We start from the raw sequence: 26,111 nt of genomic DNA on the forward strand, positions 1-26,111 counted from the left end.
TTTGAGTGAAATATGAATGAACAATGTCAAAAAATGTCTTTATCATTCTTTAAAAAAATATATTTTCCGTCAGTATTAATCTTGAGAGGTAAAAGTCACTTGAAGTCAGTAGTCACTGAAACCAGGATATTACAGAGGAAAAGCTTAAGCTGTTATAACTCTGGAGTTCATCTTCAGAACCTCTATATTAAACATTCGTACATTACTTGCTCTAGAGGTCTTATGGGTCATGACTGCTCTTGCAGTTTCCAATCTGTCAGAAGAACAGGTTTTCCACTGCTGGAAGTAATGATAAAATCTTACACTGCCACACTTTTTCATGATGTCCTTGAACAGCATAAAGTTACAGATTATGGGTATAACTTCTCTAGAAGCACTTTTCACGTATTTTGCTATGCTAGCCACACAGTCTGTTTAGCAAAATAATTGTGATTTCATTATGTTTGCCCGTTTTGGTCCTTGAGAAGCTTTCTGCAGTTATACATCCGGCACACATTTCACTATGTCAATGATCCAGTGTTAATTTTACTCTTTTCTGAGATGGCCTGCTGTCCTCCCCTCATGACCATTGCATTGCATTAACAGAGGCTCTCTGCCACACACTTGTTTCAGAGTGCTGTTGCTGTTCGTACTCTGGTGGCTCTCTGGCTTGCTAGACTTCTTTCTGGAGGCCAAGCATCCTCCCTGATGGACACAGGTGTCCTTGTAAAGGTATGATCTGCACAAATGCTCATGAAAGATGAGCAATTCCCTGTCAACCCCTGACTTCACCCCATGGAAAACACATGGTAGCTATCCTTCAAGGAAATGGTATTTTAAAAGCCTTACATTCGCCCCGGGTTAAGCTCACTCACACGATGGTTCAAGTACAACACCCGCTGAGGCCATGTTGTACCTTCCATCTCTTCCCCCCGACAGCACAGTCGGCTGCCAAAATAACTGGCTCGGAGCCGTTTAGTTCTTCCTCTCCCGAGGCATCTCTCACTGCAGCGCATCACGCCTAACTCGGGCGGGACAGCCGTGGCCAGGCAGGCACGGTGCCGGCCGGCCTTGCCCTTGCTCCCGCAGAGCGGAGGCAGCCCGGGGCTGGGGCCGTGGAGGTGACGGCGGGTCGGGCAGCGGCGCCGGGCAAGCCCCGAGCCGGGCGCAGCCGCCTCTCCGCAAGCACCGGCAAGGGGCGCTGGGCGGCGCCTTTGGAGTGCGGAGGGAGCGGGCTGCGGATCACCTGCAGCGGCGGGGGGGCCGGAGCTCCGCCTCCCCTCCTCCCCCGGTTAATCGCATCCCCCTCCCCGCGGCAGGCACAGGCAGCCGGGCAGCGCTGCCAACCTGCTGCAGGCGCACGGGCACCCGCACCCGCTCGCAGCCAGGGCCGGGCTGGGGCCGCCGGCTCCGCCGCCCTCGCACTTGCCCCAGCCCGGTGCGGCCGTGAGCCTCCTGCCGCCGGCCTGCGGGGAGCGACCGCCGCCGCCCGCCCGGGCACCGGGAGCAGCGCCCGGCAGAAGGAGAGACAGGGGCAGCCATGGCTGAGGGGGGCGAGGGCGAGGACGAGATCCAGTTCCTGCGAACTGTAAGCGCCGCGCTTGCCTCCCTCACCTCCGCGCCGTGGCGGGGCGGGCCGGGGCTGTGGGGGCGACGCCCGGACCGGCCGGGGTGGGAGCCGGGCGGGGGCAGCTCGGAGCGGGCTCCGGAGCCCCGGCCCCGTCCCTCTCCACCTGGCAGCGTGTGGCTCCGTGGCCGGGCGGGGGGCGACAGCCGGCTGGCCGCGCCGGGAGGGGCGGGAGGGGCGAGCGGCCGTGCTCGGCCCGGGCGGGGTGAGGGCCGGGCGGGGTGAGGGCCGGCCGGGCGGGGTGAGGGCCGGGCAGGCGGGGGCGAGCGGCGGCTCCCCAGCAGCAGCAGCAGCCCCTGTCCGCGCTGCCTCCCCAGCAGCAGCCCCGCTTCGCGCTGCCTTCCCGGCCGCGCTGTGTGCGCCTACTGCAGGGACTAACCGAGCAGCCGTCCCCAGCGCGAAAACTGCAATCACGCTCCCTTGGCAAAAATAGGCTTGGGGAAAAAACCCCACCTCTCTCACCCTGTCCCCTCCCCACGGAGGTTCCCACTAACTTGCAGGCGTTTTCCTCGCCGGGCACGGACTAATACGGCTTTTTCTGGCGTGCGCATCCTTTCGTTACTTCGGTCCAGAGCATGTTAAGATGTTAAGGCGCTAGAGCGCTTCTTCCTTCCGTTTAATTAATGCATCGGGACTGCTGCATCTAATGCTTATCTGGATTATGTTTCTTCAAGCAATGCTTTTATTTATCTTCTCGGCCATCTCCCAAGTGCCTTTTATGTGCACAATCCTAGCAAGTTTACAGATAGGCATCTGCATGTAGAATGGGGGTGTATACAAACCGTGCCACAGTTTGAGGAAAAATTGCTGAGACATTTGTTAAGTAGAGCTGGAAACACTGAAACTGTAGGATAAAGCTTAACTTCCCTTTTATTTAGTACAGTCTGATTTAGAAAACGTTCACGTTCAGTGGCTTGTAAGAAAATACATCTAAATGGGGGTGGAAAGAAAGCAACATAGTGTATGTGAAACATATTCATGTGCTGTTTGCGGCATGAAGAATCCTGGTTCTCAGTTGTCTTCCATTTCTATCAGAAACCGCACAATAGTACATGTATACCTTAGTGTTATTTTTTTTTATTTGTTTGAGGATTCTTAGAAAATCTGCTTTTACAGAAAATACAGCTGTTACGCAACATTGTCACGAAGATGGGCAACTTTTTTTTCCTGTCAGCATTATGTGACTTGTATTGTAGTGTTGCCTAACACCTAAAGACAAAACAGAAAAATATTTCTGTGAAAGAAAATTTGTCGTAAAATTTGTCATCTAAATTTATGGGTGTTTTTACTTTTCACTGGTAAAGATTTTTGGAAGACTTGTACCATGGCAGCCTTACTGCAGGCGTGAATGTTAAGCTTAGTTCATGTTATCTGAATGCTTAATAGGGAAGGAGAAGCACTGAGCATGCTAATACAGCTCAGCACATCTACAGTGATGTTAAACTCCAGCACCTGACAGCAGCAGCATGTTATGTAAAACAGCACTCCTGATAATGTGTGTCAGGCTTGATACAGATTTGGCAGACCCAGTCTTAGATAATACTTGAAAATGTTTAGCATGTTGCACCAGTGGTAAAATGACCTTGAATATGGTAAACTGAGGCTTTGGGGAGGCATGTTGTGTAGTTTAATCAAAAAGGCCTGAGAAACCCATATAATCTGTGGGGGTGTGTAAGCAGTGATTTTTACTCTTCTTTTCCTTCCACCTTGTCCAAGGTATGAGCATTACTTGGAAAAGTCAGTGCTTTTTTTTTTTTTTTATGTACTCTTCCACTTTTATTGTTTGAAGGCTTGGATTAGTGGTTTCTAAAGCTATTAGATGTGAGCAACTTTCTGCATGCCATTGGTAGAAAGCATTGGAAGTTTGATATTACCCTGGTAATTACTGCAGCTTTTCTTTTTATTTATTATTAAAATACTGATTAGGGACAGATGGATTCATAAATGTTTTGTAGGTAAATAAGAACTTTTTAAATAACACTGTATGCAAGCAAAAGCATTCTGTGCTTTCAATACTTTGAGAATGACATCTGTAGGCCTACTACATGTAAACAGTGCTCTTCATATTTTCTTATTTTGGTGGGACCTGACAAACTTCCTAAAATCTTTAGAGTCTATCTGGAATGTAAACACTGTATTTTTTAATGTTTAAAATTGCACATGAGATTATACTCAATTAAAAATGCCCTTTATTTGCATGAAGCTACTAAACTGAATTTGTATTTTTGCCACATGTTTATTGGAAATTTCGATTTTTCTCTCTTCTTCACACATTCCTATATGTCTAATGATTCCTCCTCTTTACTTGCTTCTTTGTTTTGGTAAAGTGGCATGAAGCATTAGCTCCTGCAAATTCTGCTGTCTAGGATAGATTTTTGATTCTTTTGGGAATAATTTGAGTTTGGTATGTCATTTCTGAGACATGAACACAACCTATTAATGCCCTGTATTTCTGGAAGCATCAGAGCTTACACTGTTTGGGACAACCTTGGACAGACTGGAGCTCAGCTCTGTGTTGCTCTGTTCTCCTCAAGGAGCGCTTCTGTAGTCCTGTAAATTACTTGCTTCTCTGGAAACAGGGATCTCCCTCATTAGTTTGCCAAATGCTGCAGGTGGAGGTGACCTTGTATTATGTGTGGCCTTTTTTAGGCTTGGATATCCATTCTCCTGACTTCTCCCATGGAATAAACACGTACTGTGCAGGAGAAGCGAAGGGCAACAGGTATCCTGCTGTGTGTTTATTAGTTGTGTGTCCAGGCAGGACCTCTTCCCTGTAGGGGAATTTGTTTTTTATTTTGTAGTACTTGAAAGATCAAGGGTATATGTAATATAGATTTCACTGTTTGGTCTTTACAGTGAAGAATCTAAAATATTCATAATTAATACAGAAATCACCTGGTTTTTATTTGTTTGGTTTTATTTTTTATTAGGATGTGTAATTTGAGGAGGGTGAAAATAATTCCAAGTTCCAGGAGAAAACAGAAAATATTTTCCCCTAAATGCATAGGCTCCTTCCTTAATATACACATAAAAGGACTGTTTTTTGTGACACAGAACGCCCAGAAGGGAAGGCCTTTGCAAGAAAAGGGGTAGCAAGCTGGTGAGAGGATTAAAACCAATTGCAAGATTTCAAAAAAATAGTGCTTATATTTGTCCCTTATATTTTTTAAAGGTGTCCTGACTTTCAGGAGCAAGATGTACCTAAAAGTGATGGGAAACATGTAATTTAGCTATTTGATCTTGTGATGTTCCTGATGCCAGTTTGGTTTTCTAGAGTTGTGGAGTTTCTTAAATTAGAGGCAGGTCTGCTTTTAGCTGTTTATGGTAGGAGACACCAACAGGACATGCTGAAGTAGGGCTGACAGGGTTATGTTTTTTTTCACTGTCTTCTGAGACAGTGATGACTACCATGCCTGTCAGGAATCAGAGGCGTAATCAGCGTGAGCAGCACATGTTCCCCAGGACTGATGGAGTCATCGTTGCTTTCCATCTCTTTTTTTTTTTCTTTAAAGGTTTGAATGCTAGCATTCTATGTTGCACTCTCTTCTAATGCCTTTTTCAAATTTTTTTAATTAGCTTGCAGTAAAACAGAACCTCTTGCTTGCATGAATGTATTCTCTGGTGTTTTATTTTCTACGTGGATTTAATAGTTCTGAGTGTTACTGCCAGTGGAAAGTGTAAGTGTGCTTTGCAACGCTGGAAGAGTAGTTTGAAACAAATTTAAACATTACTTATTATTCCCGTTTGACATGCAAAAGATTTTTATTCACTCAATGCTGGGTTTTAGAATGAAGTTTATGGCAGAGAAGTTTGAAATGAAGAATGCTGTGTTCACATTTCAAGGACAGCAGTTCTGTGATTTCAGAGTCTCTTCTGTTCCAGATAATCCTCATTTGAGCAGCATTTAAACAATGTGTGCCACTTTATATCTGACTAAAAGTTGTACACTTACATGCCATCCTACATGAAGATTCTGTGGAATTAGAGGACATGAAAGGAACCAGAAGAAACAAGATCTGAAGATTATTTTAAGAGACGTAACTCAACAGTAGAAGAATTACGCAAGTCTCTCAGTGAAACAGAAAAGAAAAAAAAAGTGGTGCTTTTTTTAAAAAATCCCTCACTGCTTTTATGTGCTGCTTATCTTTTAAAGGGGTTTATCAAAATATGTGAGATACTGGTAGCTGCAGTCATCAAACATACAATTGTCAGAATGCACAAAAAGAAAATGCTCAAAAGCAATCTTGGCTATTAGAAGCTATTTTAAAATTAAAATATGCCAAAACCCACTTTGGAAATCCTTTGTTTATTTAAAAAAGTGTTTCTTGTACTTGTCAGTATGTGACTTTTGAAGATACACCAGGGACTGGCACAAGAGACCACTGTTTAACAGCTCATGTGAGGGATGGCGTGGCTGAGATTGCAGCATTTGTACCTTCCTCTCTAAGGCACTGCACTGCAGTACAGATACTGAATATGATCTCAAATTCTATTTTGGAATTGAGCTGGACAGCTTGTTTGTAGTGAAGGGGTTTTAGCTAGGACATGCAGTCCATTTCTTTTTTGGAGATTACATGTGAACCTTTCAGGTATAATTTTTTTTATTCCAAAATTGGTTGCTAAACATTTTATGCCACGTTTAAGATTATATTAGTGGATGAAATCACTTGTCTAGTGCGTGTACTGTCTTGTCCCATGTTCTGCATCTGGAAGTTGTCTGTATTTGATGTGTGAGAAGGCAGCTGGGGAAACTCTGTAGCTAATAGTTGGTCCACCAGGGAAGCTTCTTAATAGCCCTGTGAGTTGGCTGACTGATATTCTGAGAGATGGAGCTGCATTTCCTGTCAGAGTCTGAAGATGTTTTGATGCATTCTGCTTTTTGGAATTGTGAAGACCCGAGGAAAATCCATCATAGGAACTTAAAATGTGGACAGACTGTAAAGAGAGAATACCACTTATTTCTGACCCAGGATTTAGGATGGGCATGAGAGCTGTGTCTGACTTGTACTTCCCTATTTATGTGCTATATTATTACAGGAATATTTTAAAGGTGGATTTTCCTCTTAAATGCTGTGTGCAAAGTGCACAGGATGATTCTAATTCAAGAAAATAAGCCAATCTTTCTTTAGCAGGGATATGGATTTATTGAAGTATTTCTCTGAATCAAGGTAGAAAATTGGAAGCTGTGTGGAGAAGTACTGACAGTGGACTGACCTCAGGAAGTATGTGAATTAAACTAAAAAGACAGAAATATTTTTCTTCTGATTTTTGATTCATGTTGAAAATCTGCATTAGTTTTGGTATTGTTTTCTGAATTACCCCTATGCTTTTGCTTAAATTTCCTGATCTGACTGACATGAAGCTTTGTGTGGATGTCAGAAGGAAAATCAAGAAGTGCATATATTCCTATACTTCCTAATAAAACTTCAGTGATGTAAATTTCTTTCATTTGGTATTGATACATCAATAACTGTAAACTGTAAAATGACCACATTTTACCAGGGCGATTGAAATAATTTGAACTTCTTACTGTGTTTGTTTGACACAGCTGTACTCTGGAATTTCTCCCAGTAGCAAAGTTAGGATAGCCTGGCATCATTTTCTGTCTGCAGTTTGTATTCTGCTAGACCTGTTTTGCAGGTGTATGGCACTTCTGCCATGTGTGGCTGTATTGTCTGTACCACTCTGGAAATGGAGGGCCTCTATGTCTGCCTGATGCATCTCAGTGGCTGAGGAAAGGCATAAAGGAATTAGTTTTGATAACAGTTTCGGCCCTTTCTTATAGGCACCAACAGCAATATGGAGCTTACTGCAATATCCTGTGACCATCAGAGGCACAGCTGTGGTATTTCTTTGTTCTCCTTGTAAGAAATAGAGCAGCTTCAGGGCACTGCCTGCACCATCACAAGAGGTCACCCCAGTTTCCTAACAAAGACTAGCAAGAGCTCCCATGTGGTTTTAGTGCAGTGTAGTTTTATACTGTAGTCCCTTGTTATTAAGTGTGAGATTCATTAACTAATTATGGATTCAGTTGTTGAAGAACTTTTTTTTAACCTAATAACCACAGAGCAACTTGTGAGGTGAAGGGCTTAAACTCTTCAAATGTGTTGCTGCTTCTTGAGCCCAGTGATGTTACTCAGCTGCTATAGGTTGGAACAAATGTTTTTGAGGCATGTGATTTAGTAGAAGCTTTTCATAGCTGCTCAGCATTGCTAAATAAAAACAAACTGGTGTCTAAAGGCCTTCTGTTAGTAAAGGGAAAGATATGATAGGTAAGGTGTCATAACATGAACTTATATGTGAACTTACGTGACAGCTGCAATTCCTCTGTAAATGTAGTGCTCAAATGGTGAGATTTAAAGTAGATGTGTTTATAAGAACATTTGCACTAGCAGCTACATAAAATTGTAAATAAAAAGATGATGTCATTCCTTCAGTGTTGTGGCGTACTTTAATGTTTATCATAGTCAGGAATTACTTCCTTATAACTGTCATGTACTTGAAAAAAAGTATAAGTATATTAGACTTCCTAGAGGGACTTTGGCAAAAATCTACAAGGTACCATTTTTAAGATGCATGGGTCAGTTAATTTTTAACATGGATGACATTTTGGTTCAGGACAAGTTTTTTTGTCACTGAGTTGGAGTGACGAGATCATTGTGTTTTGTGAGACAGCTTCCCAGAGGATTTGAGTAATAATGCTGCATCACAACAGACCTGTGTTACCTAGTTGTGTTTTACTTGACTGTGGGAAATAATATCTGAAGGATATTAGCTAGCAGAACCAAATGTCAAACACTGGCATGTCTTATCTCGCTACCGCTCTGAAAGCCTCTCTGGAATTCTGATGTGAAAACTGGGTGCACTGAATTTGAAGTATATCTCTGCTTAAATCCTTTTTTCAAAGGAATGATGAAAGAAAGCAACACAAAATTTGCATTGGCTGTCTGTGAGTTTTCCTGGAGGTTGCCAGAATGTGGAGTTGTATTAATGGAATCAAGCCAGAAATGGCTGTCTCTTACAGCTATATTTCTTCATTTTAAACCAGGCAAAGCTGGAAAAAACAAGTACCTGGGATTTGTGTGGGATGCATTCTTTGGCTTCAGAAACAGGAATATATTTTCCTTTGCTGAATGTGCCACATAATTCCCGTGGTGTATGAACATCTTCGTTCCTGTGATGGGCAAGCAGAACTCCTTGTATATAAATTTAGGTGGAGGAATGAATGGAATTTGTGGAGTTTTCAGAGTAAGCCTAGGCAATTGGATAGATCTGCAGTAAGACTCAGTAAACTTCTGGATGTAGGATCCATTCACTGGTAACTGATCCTCATTGTTCATCAGGCATGTAGCCATGCTGATAAACATTTGAACATCACCTACCGTGTGTTTATTTCCTAGCTGTGAAACTAGGAAATAATTTAGTTAGAACTAACATGCTAAGCACAAGCCAGATTGTTAAAACTTTCTCTGCAGACACGTCTTCATCCTAAGGCTGCCTTTGTGAAAGCATTTGGTTCCAATGGGGACAGAAGCAACCTTATATCTGTACAGATAGATAAGAATCCCTAGCCCTGCAACAGTCACAAGAATTCTCTGTGCTCCTAACGTTGGGGATTTGCCAAAAAATGTGTCAATCTTGCGACTTCATATTTTTGTCTATTTTCTGCCCATTTATGAAGTGGATTTTGCAATGCTAATGCATAGATAGTTATGTGTGTTTGTAGTCTTTATGGCAAGTACCAGGGAGATAGAATGCATATTCCCTTTCCAAGCAAGTGGAAAGTAAAAAAAAAATCACAGTATGTGATGCAGGAAAATACTCAGTAAGTTCTCTTCATCCCCATTTCTTTCTTTCTTCTGATGTTACGGATAACTTAATAGCTTTTTGTTGCTTAAGAGTTGGATTAATCTTCTCTTAAAAGCTTGTATTAAATAAATGTGGTTTTTGATTTTTTTGCTCTACCCCAGCTAACACAGAAAGCAAAGGTTCATTCTGTGCCATGCCAAGTCTGCTGGGCTTTGACTTTGTGCCACATCAGCTCCACCAAGCTCTGCTGGGCTCAGCTGCCTGTGTCAGCAGTGTGCCTAGTCTATTATAGTCTTGGAATTATGTAGTCTTGGGTCCTTCAGAAAAGCTTATGAGTGAAAGAAAAACCACTAGTCCACTATTTAGTAATTGCAGGAAGGTGATAGCTACACAGGTAAATCCAGGTAACTCAAATGTCATCATTGTTTACTGAATTTCAGTAGGGTAAGCTTGTAAATTAATGAGTCAATACCCCAAGATGTTTTTCAGTCGGTCTTTGCATGATGGTCTGACTGCCTGATCAGATATGTCAGCGTTATTATTTAGTCTTTAATCACTTCTAATGCGTCTCATGTAATGAATTATGTATTTAAAGAGTTACTACTTTTGCTAGTCGTACGTCAATGGCAGAAGAATCAATGGAGGCCTGGTCTTCATTTTGATCTGACCAGAGTTCTTGTAAAAATATCCTATAAATTTTCTTTGATTTGAGAAGGTTCCTGAAATCCTACAGAAGAAACATTGCATTTTTGGATTGTTTCAGAATATCGTAATGTTATGCCTCCAAGTCCATTTCTGGAATCTATTAGCAGTATCATTTACAAGAAGGGTACTGTGTTTGTTCTCTGCCCTATTTTCTGGTTCATTTTAACTTGCTTTTCTTTGGAGTTTCAAGGTCTGAGTCCAAAACTTTGTTTAATCCATGTCACTTTTCCTTGGTCTTGTCAGAGCCACTGAGATCCTTCTCTTCCAGTATTGGGTTTGATGGCTCTTCCTGATTTTAAGTGTGGCACAGCTTCAACCTAAGCCTGTGGTAGGACTTGCTATTGTCTGTAGTTATGAATTTAAGAATTTATTCAAAATCATAGAAAGTTATGTGGGTTTTGTGGGGTTTTTTTGTGTTTTTTTTTTTTTTTTTAAGAGATCTCTTAGATTTGGAATTTCTTTCTATCTTCTTCTATCTTCTTTTTTTCTTTTTAATTTTACTCTTGGCCTGACAAAGGTCAAGGTTTTGTTCTTTTGTTCTCTCCGAACAAGAAAATAAGTGTTTTAAAATCTCTCAGAACAAGAAAATAAGTGTTTTAAAAATGTCACACAAAGTTTACTAAGATATCATAAGTTATCACAAGAATTTCAGTAAAATGTATTCAGAACATCATTTGTCTTGATGTATGATTAGTTTGCATTTTCTTTCTCTATTCCTTTGCATGCCTTACCCCTGGAAATCTTCATCTTACAGAATTGAAAGACTCTGAAATTTTCAATTTCAACTGAACATAATTTGTCTAGAAAGGGAGAGGGATGGAGTGTAGGAGGGAAGGATGACATAATTTGCAGGTGAGCTTTGTCATCCTTTTGAGAGGCATAGTTTGTTGCCTGGCTTTTCAGGAAAAAAAAAAGAAAAAAACCAACAAACCAGCTTATGCATAGAAAGTGTTATTCAAGTTTAGATGCAAGAAGAAACACTTCAATTTTCCATGAGTGGGAGGTGAAAAATGAGCAATTAGGTAGTGAGAATTAGATTTTCATGTTCCTAAAGGTGAATGGAGGTATCTTTTTCCAGGTGAGATGTGTTCCTCAGTTCAGCAAAATACTGTATAACTGCATTTTAAAATACTGGAATATTTACTCTTGTTTATTGACTTCAAGCAGCTGAAAGCATATTTGATTTTTTTTTCACCCATCTGACCTTGGAATTCTCATACCTTGTTTAATCTACTCAAAATTAAATGGATGTGGTTTAAAGGTATATCAAGTTGCAACATTGGCATATTCTGTTGAAAATGTTACAAGTATCACTTTATTCTGATTATGTCAGAAGTAATGTATTGCTGTCTTTTCTTTTGAAATTTCTGGTTGGATTCTATCTCATAATTTGTATGTCAGCTGCAATTGCAGCTGAATTTTCTGAATTTTTTCCTTTCTTACACTAGAAATCTGTTACTGAAGCAGAATTAGATGCATTCTGTTTTATGCCCATTTTTAATTCTGCTTTCTGTTCTACAGCTTATTTTTCTCTTGACAAGCTGTAAAGATAAAAGAACATCAGTGACAATATTTTTCCCTTCAAAACCAGTTTGTTTTGGGGGGCTGTCCCTCAGACTTGATAAATCAGCTCCACACATCCTGTGCCTGACTTATGGAATAGTTCACTCTGGCCCTCTGCACAAAGGTACTTTCTGCTGATGCTAGGAAAACCTCGAGGTGAGAGTTACTATATCAGTTTTCTGAGGCTGTAATCCTGTAAAGTAATCCAATTAAAATGGTGGATGAGAAGTGCTCAACCTTCCCAATTCGATGGGGGACATTTATTTCTTATGCATGGCATTTGCACTTCTGTTTACACAGGAAGGCCTTGCTGCACTTTTTTGATTTACTAACAAAATAAACTAACATGGGTCAGAACACATATTCAATGAAGGAATGAGGTTAATTGGTGGTGAACTGTGCGGGTTTATCAGTGCTAACAAAATTACTTCTTCATGTACCTCTATAACTTCTGTTGATGAGTGAGTTTTTTTTATGATGATTTATGTCTGTTACAGAATTACAGTTTGACAATTGGAACCACATCTAGAGCTTGGGAAGCGCACTTTGTTGTAGTAAGTTCCTACTCAAAAGTTATGGTTTGCTATTAGTGGTTGTACCCTAGTAATTTGTTTTATTGGGAGGGGCAGAGAAACAAGGAGTTCTGTGAATGAAATGGGTTTATAACCTTACTGTATACCTTTCAATTACAGAGTAATCAGCTGAAAAAAATAATTATATTCCTTTCAAAATTTGTAGCTGGATCTCATTTTCCTTGCCTAAGGAATAAATCTTTTATATGAAAGAAATACATAAAACAGGCAGATTGGTATAACAGGTTGTTAAAGGTTATTCTATTAACAAAAGTCTGGAAGAAAATACTTATGGCACAAATACACTTTTTGGCTAGAAGCCTAAAAACAAATCCTGTATTAGAAGACTGCTTCAAATAAAAACCTGTCTCTCTTACATCTTGCTTAAATGATACTGGAAATCAAATGTAAATTAATTGATTTTAGTATATTGTCTAGCAGAATAATCTACTCTTCATCTGTTAATCATTCCAATGAATGTTTAAAAGAAAATGATTTGTTGGTCTATGACTGTGATGTCTCTGTATGGCCATGTATGTTTTTTATAAGTCTGGTTCTGTTCTCACTGATGTTTATGTCAAACCTCCTCTAGATTTTAACCAGAGCTGAATCATACACTAATTGTGTTGTGTGCTGTTGTATGTAATGGCCTAAATGTGTTGAATTCATGTCCTTGTCTGCCATTTAAACACAATTAATATTCATCTTCCTTAGGTGCCAGAAGTGTATGACCTGGCTTTTCCTAAATTAGTTTAAAATTGTATGCATGTTGCTAACTGTCTGTCAAAATATTTGCATCTAATGGTTAATTGTTCCAATTTTGCCACTCAGATATATCATCTTGTCCAATTCAGTAAAGATAATAATCCCTCATGTGCTTCTCTTTTGAGAAGAAAGTTAGCTTTTTCTTTTTCTACGAATCTCCCTGATGTCTTTGTTAAGAAGATAAATATTCTTGCAGAGTTGCATTTGCATGTTTTTTTGTTAACAGTGTGCTTTTGCTGTGTCCAGCATAAATTTTATTATGTCCAGCATGGAGCCTGAAGTCAACTCTAGCCTCAATTTGAGATTACAAATACTGTTTCATTTTCTCAGGAAGTTATCTATGCTGTGGGAGAATACTGCTTTTTAGGTACTAGATACATGCAAAAATGCTGCTTCTTACTATTTATTTTTTGCACTTTCAATGTCATATTTTAATTAATACCTTTAAAAATATTTCTTTTTACTGGGTCTGTATTACAAGGTTGTGAGATTTGTTTGTCTTGAAGCATTTACCACTGCAATTACTTTTGTTTAGTTACTGAGGAAAGTATCAATTATACTTCAAAGTAAGAAATTATCTTGTCACAAAGTTTCTGAAACATCAGCAGTGCACCTGTGGTTTTTATTTGGTGTCTGCAAGCCTAAGGAAAGTCCATTTTAGGAATATCAGCACTTTGTGGAGCTGAGCTCTTGCTGTGCAGCATTGCTTTTTCAGCCTCATGTATTAACTATGGCAGTGGCGAAATAGCTAAAATTATGTGTACTTTCAAATTCATTGTAGAGATCAGGTAAACATTAAAATGCATCTGCTAGTTTTCTGAGTTCATCTGAGTGATTTGCCTTGCACTTGGATTGGAGTAGAATATGTAAAGAAAAAATATATAGGCATAGGAATATGCCTTCTGCTCACATTTGTCTAATCTGCCTAGTCCAGCACTTGAGCTCTTGTCTTCCAGTAAAACTGCAAGGTTTAAGTGGAAAGAACTTCAACCAGTTTTCTTGATTGCACATGGTTTGCATGGCAGTATCTGGTAACAGACCATTTCCAGCTTCTATCCTGCTGAAATAGTCTGTGAGTTTCTTAATATTTACTGGTTTTTCCATTCAAATAACCAAACTTTCTGTGAACCCTTGCATATGTTTTATTCTATAGTTTCCAGCTATCTTGTTCAGAGACTTCTATCAGAAGCTAATTACTCCAAACTGTGGCGTGGTCTCATGACTGTGCTTACTTGAAATGCTGTATAGCAGTTTGTGGTGTTTTTTTTTCTTTTCTCCTTAAACACTGGAGTTAATTTTGTCAGAGTTAAGAGAACAGTCATACTTGTATGAAAATGTGCCTTGTTTTCTCTTCTGGTTTTGTTGGTGCTTTTTGATTTGTGTATGGGGTTTTCGGAATCTTTTTTTGTGTCTAAAGTAACTCATGTCTGGAATTAAAACTTTTCTTTCTAAAACGTGTATTTCTTTCATTGTGAAGAGCTGGAGCGGTGAGCTCAAAATGGTAGCATTTTGTCTTGAAGAGGATGATCTTGCGAAAAATTGAGGCATGTATAAACAACCTCTTGCTATAAACTGACCTACATTCTTTTCTTCTTCTAACCCAACTCTTGCTGAAGTAAAGGTTAATATATTTCTCGCTTTAAATTTAACATTTGTTTAAAGTGTAATATATTTTCATAATAAAGATTTTATACCCTAAACAGATGAGAGCATTGTCTCTTAAACTCATAGTAGTTTTATAATTTAACAAATATAGGTTTCTTTTTTTTTTCCCTTCAGGGTGGAAAGCAAGTTCTAGTCTGTAATTTGTGTTTCTCGGTAAGGAGCTACAGCATAGTAAAATCATAATTGACTACATTTTTTTAAGACTGGTCATGTTTTTCTGAAAGCTGTACTAAATCTTTCTATTCTCTGACATCAGTTTGTGTCAGAGAATAGAAAAGAATTTGGGTGTACTTTGATACTACAGGTCTAGAAGGTAGCCCAAAATACCTACTTTTCCCACACCTTATGAGGTGAGGGAGATCTTGTTACAGAAGAGAGTTATGTCACTCCACTCAATCCTGCAGGATGGAAAACAGATCAGAATTGGACTACGCAGATTTAGTGCTGACTTCCAGGAGGAATTTATCCCCCATTTGCTTTTAATTGCAGTAGCTTCAAACTTCTCATCAGGAAGAGAAAGCTCATCAGGAAGGGATTGTGCTTCTCCCATGCAACCCTCTGGTCTATGGAAAGCAGTTTTGTCAGGTTCAGCTGGAAACATGAACCTTTTACTTCAACTCTTAACAGAAGCTCCTGAGTTCACAACTCCTGGTGGCCAAGGATTTTTTTTCCCCTGGCTGTACAAGAGAATTCAGATGAGACAATGAGTAGTGTTAGAATTCACTAGATTTTCGTTGTGTAACTTTGTTTACATGAATAGTAATTCTCTTAATATCCAGTCTAGGGATGGTGGCTCCTGCTCTTAGCTGTCCTTTGTCTGTTTTGTTTTCAGATTCGTAAATTGTGCCAAGGACTGGATTTTTACGCGCCGTATGTTGAAATAGTTTTAACAAGTAGTAGGGGCAAGGAGCATACAAAAGCCAGAGCATTGTGATGAGCCCAATGCTGCAGGATGTTGGTAATTGTAGGGAGGCACATTCCTAGCTGAAGTTAGCGCAGAGTCCATCATGAGCTTTTGACAGTCAGAGATGTGTCAATTCAAAATTTTGTAATTGATGCAGCACAATGTGGTGCTCATGAGCTGATCCTGGATGTTGACAGAAGGTGCTGTTAGGAGATTGGGAGATGATCCAGGGGACAAACAGTATTAGTAGAGATTAGCTGGCAGAGGTATCACTCCCACCTCTTTGGTCAACTTGACATCTATGAAACTGTGGCACAGCTTGCAATGCAAGAACCTGTATTGGTCCAAGCAAGATGTCATGAAATGTCTATGACATTGTGTACTGAGCCCCATAACATGACTATAGGACTTTTTCATAATGCATAAAAGTACCATTTTAGAAAAACTTAATTAAGAAAAGTTGTTGACATGCAGAATTGAATTGGTCAGTGATTAGAGTACTCTTACAGGGTCAGAATTCCAATTTTTAGTCCATATCAATCCTGTTCCAGCTCTGGACATTGGAGTGAATTACAAAACCTCTTGACACATGGCTTTTCTTTATTTTCCAGAAACAACACCTAGAAAGCCACAAAAAATGTGAGTATTTCTCATTAGGAGTTTAACTACATTTTTTTTTTTAAGAGCAGTAGCTAACTGCTATATATATCCTCAGAAGAGACTTTGTTAGGAGAAGAAAAAGATTACAGGAAAGAACATTTAGAAAATGCAAAATATATATGTGAAATATTTTGTCACTATTAGAGAAATGAAAAGGCACAATTAATCTGATGGCCACAATGAATAAGCAGAATTATTTCTGCAAATATATAAATAAGAAGATAGAAAATTTAAAGTGTTTAAGTCAGCTTTGATTTGAGAGAAATAAATGTCGGAGTGTCTTTTGCAGAGAAATATTCAGAGTCTTCAGATAGTTGCAGATACATTGCATCACTTTGCATTTGCAAAGCTGGATTTTCTTCCGCTCTTTGAATGGTCTAAGTCCAGTCTGAGTTGTCACAATCTGACTTTTAACCTGAAGCAGGGAAGTTTCATATTTTGGGTTCTAAACTGAAGCAATATTTTTGTCAGTTTCCTGGGTAAGGATGAGGTCCCTAAGCTGTCAGACGAGCTGTAACAAATCTGGGTTTGTTTGGCACTGTTTCCGTGCTTGACGTGATACTAAGACAAGTACTAAAACATTAAAACATCTTCATGAGATGTTTTACTGTTTCTTGCATGATGCTGTCCTGGTTGACCAAGCAACCAAGTGGGAGTGATGTGATTTGCTAGTGCAGATGACCTGCTTGTGGTTTAACCCAAATTTGACTTACTTTTGCTCAGAGTCCTGTTGGTAGTCACTTAAAATAGCACAGGTTGCTTGTGATTTCTCTACATTCATGTCTTTGCTGCACAATGGGAGCTCTTAAATAGTCATGTTAGAGATAGTTATGTTGAAAGAACTTGAATTTTCTGTGTAGGAATAGGTACTCAGTGTTTAAGAGACTGATAGATAGAAATTGTTGATGACTGGTGCTGGCACAAAACACTAATTTTCATTTGAGGTTTGTCTTGCCAAAAGAGCTCTGGCTTTGTTGGACTCTTGACTGCTTGTGTGGGTGTGTATGTGTTTATGAGTATGGGTGAAAGTACATGAATGTTTCTTCTGTGCATTTTCCTGTGTTTAATGTCAATAGGAATCTTGAAATAACTTAAACCATTGTCAGAAGGCCCAATCTGTAGTGGAAGATCTGCTGTGGTTTCAGATTTGTACTTGTCACCTGTTAGTTTGATAAGAGATAATATATGCATATGGAAAAAAAACAATTTTCCGTGTAACATTGGTATTTTAATTCTGAAACACTTCTTGTATTTGTCTCTTAGTTGTTTAACCTGTAAGTTTGAAGTAGTGCATGCTACCTTAAATTAGTAATGAAAGTTTATCTGAAGGAAATGAATTTCGGGACAGAATTTGAATAAAGAGAACCAATTGCTGTGTTTTTCTTAAATAATTCAGTATAGGTAGGTTGCATGAGAGGAGAGCAATAGATATCTTTCTTAATGGGACAAAACATGAGGAGCTATGATGTATATTCAGTGATCAGAGGAAAGACCACAGCAGTTGGATAAAAGAGGAAACAAGGCACAAAATTAATTACTGTTATTGATTGCATTTTGTAGTGCCTGGAGGGCTCAGCTGAGGCAAGGGTGCCACGGTGCTACTGCACAAATGTGCAGCATGTCACAATTCCTGCCTCAGAGAGCAGAGGAATTCTGAGATGAGACCAAGGGACAGGGAAATGAAGTAGTGTGCCCAGGAACACTGAGGATATCTTGGGGTGCATTCCCATCTCCTCTGGATTCCTGGTGAATTCGAATATGGAGAATTGGAGGGCTGTGCCTTTGAAGATGAGGACATACAATGCAGACATTATGTGGGAGGATACTGGAAGTCAGTGCAGAGAGTCAAGGCCTCCTGGACAGAGGACTGAACCAAAAAAGGTGAATTTATTTGCAACTTATTTAATGGTTGTTATCAGAAACATGATGATGTCTTTGTACAAAATGTGTAATACTGCTAATAATAGCATAGTTGGATAAAAGATACATCACAGTTATTGAGTTGAAAGTTCTAAGTTGTGGTTGCCTGATTGGTTTGAGGTAGTGGCTGGTCTTTAATGGTCATATTTAATTTAAAGTAGAATGCATTGCGATTCGTGTGTTCATGGCATAATAGGCTAAAAAGACTAGAAAGAAGTTCTTTTTGAGAAGCTATTCCTAAAGGAAAAAATTAAAGGGGGGGACATGGCAGTTATTCTGAAAAACTGCGTAGCCAAATAATAATTGTAATACATGCCTCCTAGAGACCTGGAAGGGTTGAGCCCTCCTATACTGGGTGGTGTGGGAGCATACACATCCTTACATAAAATAATACTTGAGTAGAATGTTTTACTTGAATGGGCAGAAACAGCAACCAATGTGTTCATCTTACTATCCAGAGTTTCAAGTGTTAATGGATAAACTCTGTCTGCTCCATCCATATACTGTAAAACCTGAAAGGAACTTTGGCATCTGTATAGTCTTTATCAATTTACTTGTCAAAAGTTATTTCTTTTAATTTCATATAACCATTAGAAGAAGGAAGCTAGGCTAACAAGGTGGAAGGATGTTTTTTTGTCTGCTGATTAAAAAAATTGGGATTTCCTGAAGTGTCTAAAAAGAAATTGTAATTAGAATTGAATAAATGTAGGAATTCTCAGATAATGTTTTCAAGGGGATGACTTTGGAGGTAATTTTTAAATCTTATGTTTGTTTTTTGTGTGCACCTATGAAATGTGTTGTGTTACATGTATGTAGAATTGTTTTTTCATCCTGTGTTATATATGTACCAATATTATAGGTGGTTAGTCTGGCTTTTGGTTGTACTTAAAAGTTGGTTTATTTACATGTTATTTCCTTGCTGCTGTATGTCAATACACGATACCTTCTGGATGAGAAGTCAAATCACATTGCAATTTGCTTTTGGACGTAGGATTGACCATCCTTAGTAATGGTGACATATGCAAGGAAGAAAGGTCCCTAATGCTAGCATAAATTAAATTCTTAATTTGGACTCTAAAATCCTGAATTGTACTTAGCTATTTGTTTCCCTTCCTGAACTTCAGTATATTATCATTATTGTAGAAAATTCTGGATTAAATATTTCAAGTGAGGGTAATGAATTCTTACAATCTGGTTATTCTGTCTGTTCTGTGAAAACTGTGATATTTCAGTTTGATTTTTTTTTTTAAATTTGTTTGAGATTGTGATTTCTTGGTACAAAAAAAAATAATGAAAGAACAATGAATTATAAGACTTTACAGGTTTTGAGTCTTGTGTTCTGGTAAAGCAGTGAATTTGTAGTTAAAAACTTGAGTAAGAAAAATGTTGAGTGGTTTAGCTCAATTGATTTGTTTAATTTGTGGAAACTGCCTTAAGTAAGCTTTGAATAGCTCAAGATTTTCACATTTTGTTTCAGTACAGTTCAAAGATGCTCTTCTAGCCAGATCTTCCTCTAGCCAGACTTTATTGTCCTAGTCAAGTTACTACACAGATGTCTTCTCAAGGTATTACTAGGTTGTAAGAAGAACAAAAGATGATTTTGTTGTTACCATTAAGTCCCTGGCTGGCGTTTTAAGCTGGCATTTTAACTGGACTTAATGACTCACCTGAAATTGGAATGCAAATCTGTACTAGTGAATAAAAAAGGCAAACAGAAGCAGAGATGTGCAACGTGTAATACATTGTTTCTAAAATGAACAGAAATACCATATGAAGATGGAGTCTGAAGATTTAAGCAAAACAGGGATGTCACTCAGCATGCAGTACCAACTGTTTTCAGCTTATTTAGTATGCAAGAGCATAGTTGCAGATGAATCACAGTTAAAATGCCTTACATAAAATTGCCAAAGTATTTAGTTCACGTCAGGTGATGGAAAGACACTTTAAAAACAGTAGTAAGTATTGTATTCAGTTACTCTCACTGGCTTATATTTTGTGGGTTTTTTTATATTTTTTTTAAAGATCCCTTCTGTAGTCTTAAAATATAAAAATGATGCCGTAAAAGAAATAATTAAAAGAAATTATGCAAGACTACATTTTTTACTTGTGATTTAGTGCCAGAAGTTTACCTTACTCAGGAAAAGCAAATTCCAGTCCAAAGCAGACATTACTATCTGAAAGGAAAGGCTATTCTAAAACTCTTGACCCTTGCTATCATATTGTGTTCCAAAAATCTATGTATCTTCTATAGACTTCATCAGTGCTCCCAGAGAAATAGGCTAGGCTTCTTTTGTCCTTAATAGCAGTGCTTTGGGGTGCTGTATTATGTATTTACTACAGATTACATAACAGCATAAAAATAACTGAAGGGATAACTGAAGGTCAAGGGGTTCATTTAGTTCAGTATTTTATCTCCAGTAGTGGTCAATAACAGAAAGGGAAGAGGACAAGAATATACTTTCCCTGTCTTTGTTGTGTGCTGTCAGCCTGTAGCAATTTGTGTCTCTTGGGGGAATTAGTCTCAGGCTTGGTGACACTGAATTTGGTAGCAAATTGAGTTCCTCAGCTGCAGTGGATTTTAAGTGAGGAAGCACTGCTTTTCGTTTGTTTTGAAGCCTCTGTGTGCAACTTCGATTGATAATCTCTAGTTCTGGTACTAGAAAGGGCCGTGAATCATAACTGAAAATAGTACTACATATATTTGCAACTATTGTGATTTTTTTTTTGGTAGGCTTATACAAAAGGTTCAGTACTTTTTAAATCTGTTGTTCACTGTTGAAACAGAATCAACTGTTGAAAAAACAGTGGGATTTATTTTACCAGTAAGTGGGGTACTTCGTGTTTTTTCTGTTATCTCACATTCTCCATCCATTTTTCCCTTTTTGTAGTTCTTAATTTGTATGTTTGTGGAAGGCTTTGCAGTTCCAGATTTTCTGACTTTTTATAGTCCTAACAGTTGCATTTGTGTGTAGCCTGCATTCTGGGGGTTTCCTGTCCCTTTGTAGCAGCAGCAGCCTGTTTGTTTCTGGTTTTGGCTGTTGGGAAAGGTGTTTGGGGAATTAGGAATATTGTCAAACATGCTTATGACTTACACCTGAATTGAGATAATTGCTACTTGCTTTTGTGCTTTCATTGATGTGCTGAAATATTTTTCCTCATGGATGCAGTGCTGCACGCTTTTGTCTCTGCATCCTGAAATGGGGTTTGTATTGGAAAACCCCACAGAAGCGTTTCTGGGAGTGCACAGAGAGGGCCATGTTAGCTGATGCAGCTTGTGCACAGAAATTCAGTCTACTGTAGCAGGGTGGGGCAGTGAGGATCAGAGTGGCTCAAGTGAAATGGTATGGACTAAGCACCAGTATGTTTTTGGGGCTCTAATTGCTGACCCTCTCCTTTGCCCTTTTGAAAAGTTGCTGCTGTCATATATTTGAGAGAGATGTGGTTGAGTTGGAACTTAAGAAACCTGAAGTTGTGGTGTGCAGCTCTTTTTAGCAGGACAACGTAAGAAGTCAACAGCAGCTGTGTCAGATAGTTGTAGGCAACGCTGTGGCCAGATGGAGGTGTGATCTTTCATGGCTGCACAGGCTGCCTGTTTTGCAGTGCAGGAAAAGAGATCCATCTCTTATTATCCCCCTGGCATTCCTGTGTTCTGAGGACTGGCAGGATGAGAAGGGATTCAAAGCCTGACCTTCATGCATGTGTAGGTGAGCGCAGCAAACAGGGAACAGGCGGTGGATTATGTGGTGCTGTGAAGGGACAGGCAATCTGTAATATGCCACAGCTAAATGCTCACCCTTTAGTCAGGGTGGAGGACAAACTTACAGTCTAAATGCTTTATTGTTAAAGTAGAAAGGTGAGGTCAAGTCTCCTCTTGGATCCTGTATAGTTTTACAGTAATGATGCTTAGCAATTATATCTTGTCTTTGAGTGCTGGAAAGTATTAGCTACGACCAGTGCTCAAAGTAAATCTTAGAGGTGAAAAATGATAAAAAATTATCATTCCAATAGCTGCAGTTTGTTTAAAAAAGCAACCAAGCAAAACCCAAATGGCAGTATAGATATTTTTAATTTTAATTTGACTTTTATAGTTCAACATACTCTTTGCAATAAAGTGGATATTTTTTTCAAAAGGAACCCTGAAAGATTACTGAATTGATTAATGTTCAAAGTGGGCTGCTGTCTTGAATGTAACAATAGTAAGAAATAAAAATTCCATTAAAACGAAACATTAATAATTACTGCTGTTCCACATGCTTAAATTTAATTGTGATGAGAACTTCCTCCCAGTCAAATATTCAAATGAAGGTTCTTGAAGCTCCCAATGTGAGATTAGAAACGAGATGAAGAGAATGTCCTCAGGTAGCAAATAAAATAATGTTGCTCCTCTATTGCTCCTTTTCCATCCAGGCAGCAGACATGGTTTGCAAGTCCCACAGTAAAGATTTAGGGAAGAGAGAAAAATCCAGCTGCTTGTGGTGTTAGCTGTACATTGCAAATAAAAGTGTCTGTAAGTACGAGGATGGTAGCTGAGTGGTGAGCATTTCTGGGCTTCTGAAGTTCTAGTGGAGGTCACTAATTCTTACCTTTCAATGATGGCCCCTAACACTTGGAGATCCTGAGGGACAAAACCTGAAAAATATAAGGTTGGCTAAAAATAGTGTTAATTTCAGGCAAAAAAAATTGTTAACTTTTAGTTTTCCATTTAGTTACAATTTTAAGAAGGCCGTGTTTTTAAAGTTTGGTAGTAGATCCTTTTTCTTATATGAGGTATAAAGTTAAGGTTCTTCAGAGCACCTCCATTCCATTTTCCAGTAAATACTAGAAAGAACATATTTCATTGTAGTTTAGAGGCAAGAAAAAGTGCATGTTATTTTTAATTATTAAGGTATAAGAGCAGAAAAGTCTTCAGCTTTGGCCTTGAGAGTATTATTGTAATTTCAGCTTTGATTTTTAAAACCAAACTTCTTTTTTTGAAACAAAATTATGAGAGGCCCCCAACTTGTTTCCTTTTATGTTTTTTACCCACTGGACTGTATTTTTGTAGATGGGAGTTATATGTCCCTGAGGGATCATGAGTACTCCCTCCTCCTCAGTAGATGGACTTCTCACATCCATGTGCTAATAGGGAGAACGATGCATTTACATTATTGCTTCATTTAAACAAGAACTGTTGATAAGAAATAAGTACTTCATTCCCAAATGGCATCTGCAGGATTTAAAGGTTTGGCCAAGTTTTCAGGAGGATAGGCATGAATTCAGCACTAACCTGCTGCTGCTTCTGTGGAAAACAATGAGCTGTGTCATTTGATCAGGGACAAAGTGACTACTGAGCAGGGATGATTTCGAGGAAGTAGCTTTTAATAATAAAGAAAGAAAACAATTTCCCATGTGAAACCATACCCATAGCTTGTTTGTAAAGTAGTTAATGTAGTTCATGTGTTAGGGTCAACAAACAGAAATAGTTGTAACAAACACAGTCACTAGCTGTTTCCCTAGAAATCCTCTTCTGGCTTTTTGCTTCTTGCCGCTGCTGATATACTTGTCCACTGGTTTGTTTTGTGGAAACACCTCCTGTATTCCCATGTAGTCCTCCTTGCATAAGGAACATAAAACCTTTTTTTTTTTCCTCCTTTATTTTTCCATAAAGTATTCTGTTGCCTCTATTGAACTTGTGGGAAGAGTGTTGCATGAATGAATGGAGGTCAGTTGCTGTTCTGTAAAAGCGTAGTCTTTAGTTATTTTTCTGGTCTGATTTGGCCTGTACTATTCAGTACAGTTTAGTTTTACTTTGTAGTATGTGCTGGTTCTGGCCAGGACAGGGACAACTTTTACAGTAGCCAGGAGGGCACATGACTAGGACCTGGAGGTTGTTTTATACCACCTCACATCATTGCCAGGGGTGGGGAAAGGGTTCTTGTCTGGTTGAATATGTATGATGGAGGGAAGCCAAAAAATCTGGTATTTGTCCATTTTCAGGGGGTTTATCTGTGAATTGTTTCTTTGTTATACTCTGTCCTCAGCATTTTTGCTGTTACTGTTAATTTTGTTCTCTCATTGCTGTTTCCAGTAAATTGTTATTTTTTTAACCTGTAATATTTGCCTTATATACCTCCAATTCTCCTCTCCAATCCACTGCAGGGGTAAGAGGGAGGGGAAGGTGGGGGAGCATGAGAGGCAGTGTGGCTTGAACAGTCCTGGTGGGGGCACTGAACTGGGGAAAACCATTCCTAAACCACAGCATACTAGGACAATGTAATAGCTCTGGCAGATTTTCACATATTGCTCTGAACTGGGCTAAGAATGCCTCTGGATTGCTCACCAGAAACCTGTGAGACTTGTGTTTTGTACCTTGGACAGAAACAGTCTCACACTGAGGCTTTTGCTGTATTATCTTCTCTGTGACATGATGCTGTCTCAGAACTGCCTGATGCTGGAGGCTCTCACTGATTTTTACTGGCAGCTGTAGCTACCATTTTTTAAAGTCAAACCCTGAATATGTGTGATCTGTCTAAAATTGGTTATGGTAGGCAGAGTTTGCCATGTCTGCACTCCCTAAACAGCCTGTACTCTCTCTTGAGCTTTTCATTCTTTATGTGAGCGCCACAGCACCTTTGAATTGAGACACCTCATAGGTTTAGCTGTGGTTGTTGGGGCTTGCAGAGCCCACTGTTGCTCTTTGGTCTCACTTCCCATCTTAGCACAAGTCAGTTTTGCCCAGTGATTCCACTGTTCTGTGATAGGTCATCTTATCTGTCTAAGGTTGAATATTCAGTGACTACTCTTAAGTCCACTGGAGAACAGCTAAGTCAAGTCACATCTCTGTGAAAGCAAAGCCCAAACCCCTAAGCAGATAATATTCTGCTATGAATTAGTAATTTCCTTTGACAATATATTCCTGTGGCTATTTACCCTCACAGTTAAAAATCATGCTTTCTTTTCTTGTGACTTTTTACCCCTTATTTGTCCTCTGGTGATGTCTAATTACCAAAAGATAAATTTAGAAGGCATTTATAACCTACAGTGGTATAAATACTTGCAGTCTCTCTGTGAGCTATGACAGCACTCTCATTTGTACCTTCTCAGGTTTAATTTTATTTCTGTGTGGAGTTGATTTTTCCACGCAGTGGCTTCACCATAAATTATATTTAAGTAGACACAATCACTTCCCATATCCTTTATTGTATGTGTATCTCAGCTGCTTCCACTAAATTTTTCTAACTCAAGATTTTGTAGTAGAGGTAGCTTGTCCTTTAGAACAATCTCTAGCTTTTATCCAGTTGTAAATTGTGGTTTGGGGCATTTTTTCCCCTGTAATTTCTTTATTGTTTCAGTTTTCTTATATAATTCAGTGATGATTTATCTTAACTTTTCAGTTTCCTCGCAAAATAGAATGATTTCTTTCTCATTTAATTGCTGTTACAATTTTTTCTCAAATAAGGATCACTGATGTACTATTTTAAGTTCTTAGATATAAGCAAATGGGCTAATATTGGGTTTCTTTTCTTTCCTGGTTTACATCTCTCAGGTTGTTTACATTTTCTGTTTATCTGGAATAATTAAATTATCTACGTGTTTCAGAAGAAATGCATTATGTGCTTTTTATCTTAAAAAAATCATGTCATCTTTCAAGAGTAGGGTGTAACGGTATTTTTGCAGGTGTCAGAATGTGCCAACACAATTCGGGTTATGTAGCATAGTAAACAAAATAAAAGGTAGGATTTTTTTCAAGTTGCGTGACTATATAAATTTTATTTAGTTCTTTGTCCTACAGTTCTCTGCAGCAATCAATCAACTGCTGTTAAAGCCTGTGGTATTGATTTTGATTTGTAATATCACAAGCAAGCCTGAAGGCAGTGGTGGTGGTGACATGCTGCATGTGCCCCAGCAGTGCCTGTTAACAGAGGCAAGCATAGCAAGGCTAGAAACTGGTTCAATTTTCAAT

The 26,111-nt window shown here is 39.0% G+C and overlaps 1 protein-coding gene across 3 annotated transcripts in view; it reads left to right on the forward strand.

Annotated features, from left to right (window-relative positions):
- The first annotated feature begins 1,461 nt into the window (after positions 1 to 1,461).
- RYR2 (ryanodine receptor 2) overlaps positions 1,462 to 26,111 on the forward strand; it is a 379,644-nt gene continuing 354,994 nt past the window's right edge. For all 3 annotated transcript variants that reach the window (XM_059468881.1, XM_059468880.1, XM_059468882.1), the window contains exon 1: positions 1,462 to 1,567. In XM_059468881.1, the coding sequence (XP_059324864.1) occupies positions 1,520 to 1,567 (48 nt within the window). In that variant the 5' untranslated portion in view covers positions 1,462 to 1,519. The remainder of the gene's footprint in view (positions 1,568 to 26,111) is intronic.

This window comes from Ammospiza nelsoni, chromosome 3 (genome assembly GCF_027579445.1).
Source record: "Ammospiza nelsoni isolate bAmmNel1 chromosome 3, bAmmNel1.pri, whole genome shotgun sequence".
NCBI classification, from domain to species: domain Eukaryota; kingdom Metazoa; phylum Chordata; class Aves; order Passeriformes; family Passerellidae; genus Ammospiza; species Ammospiza nelsoni.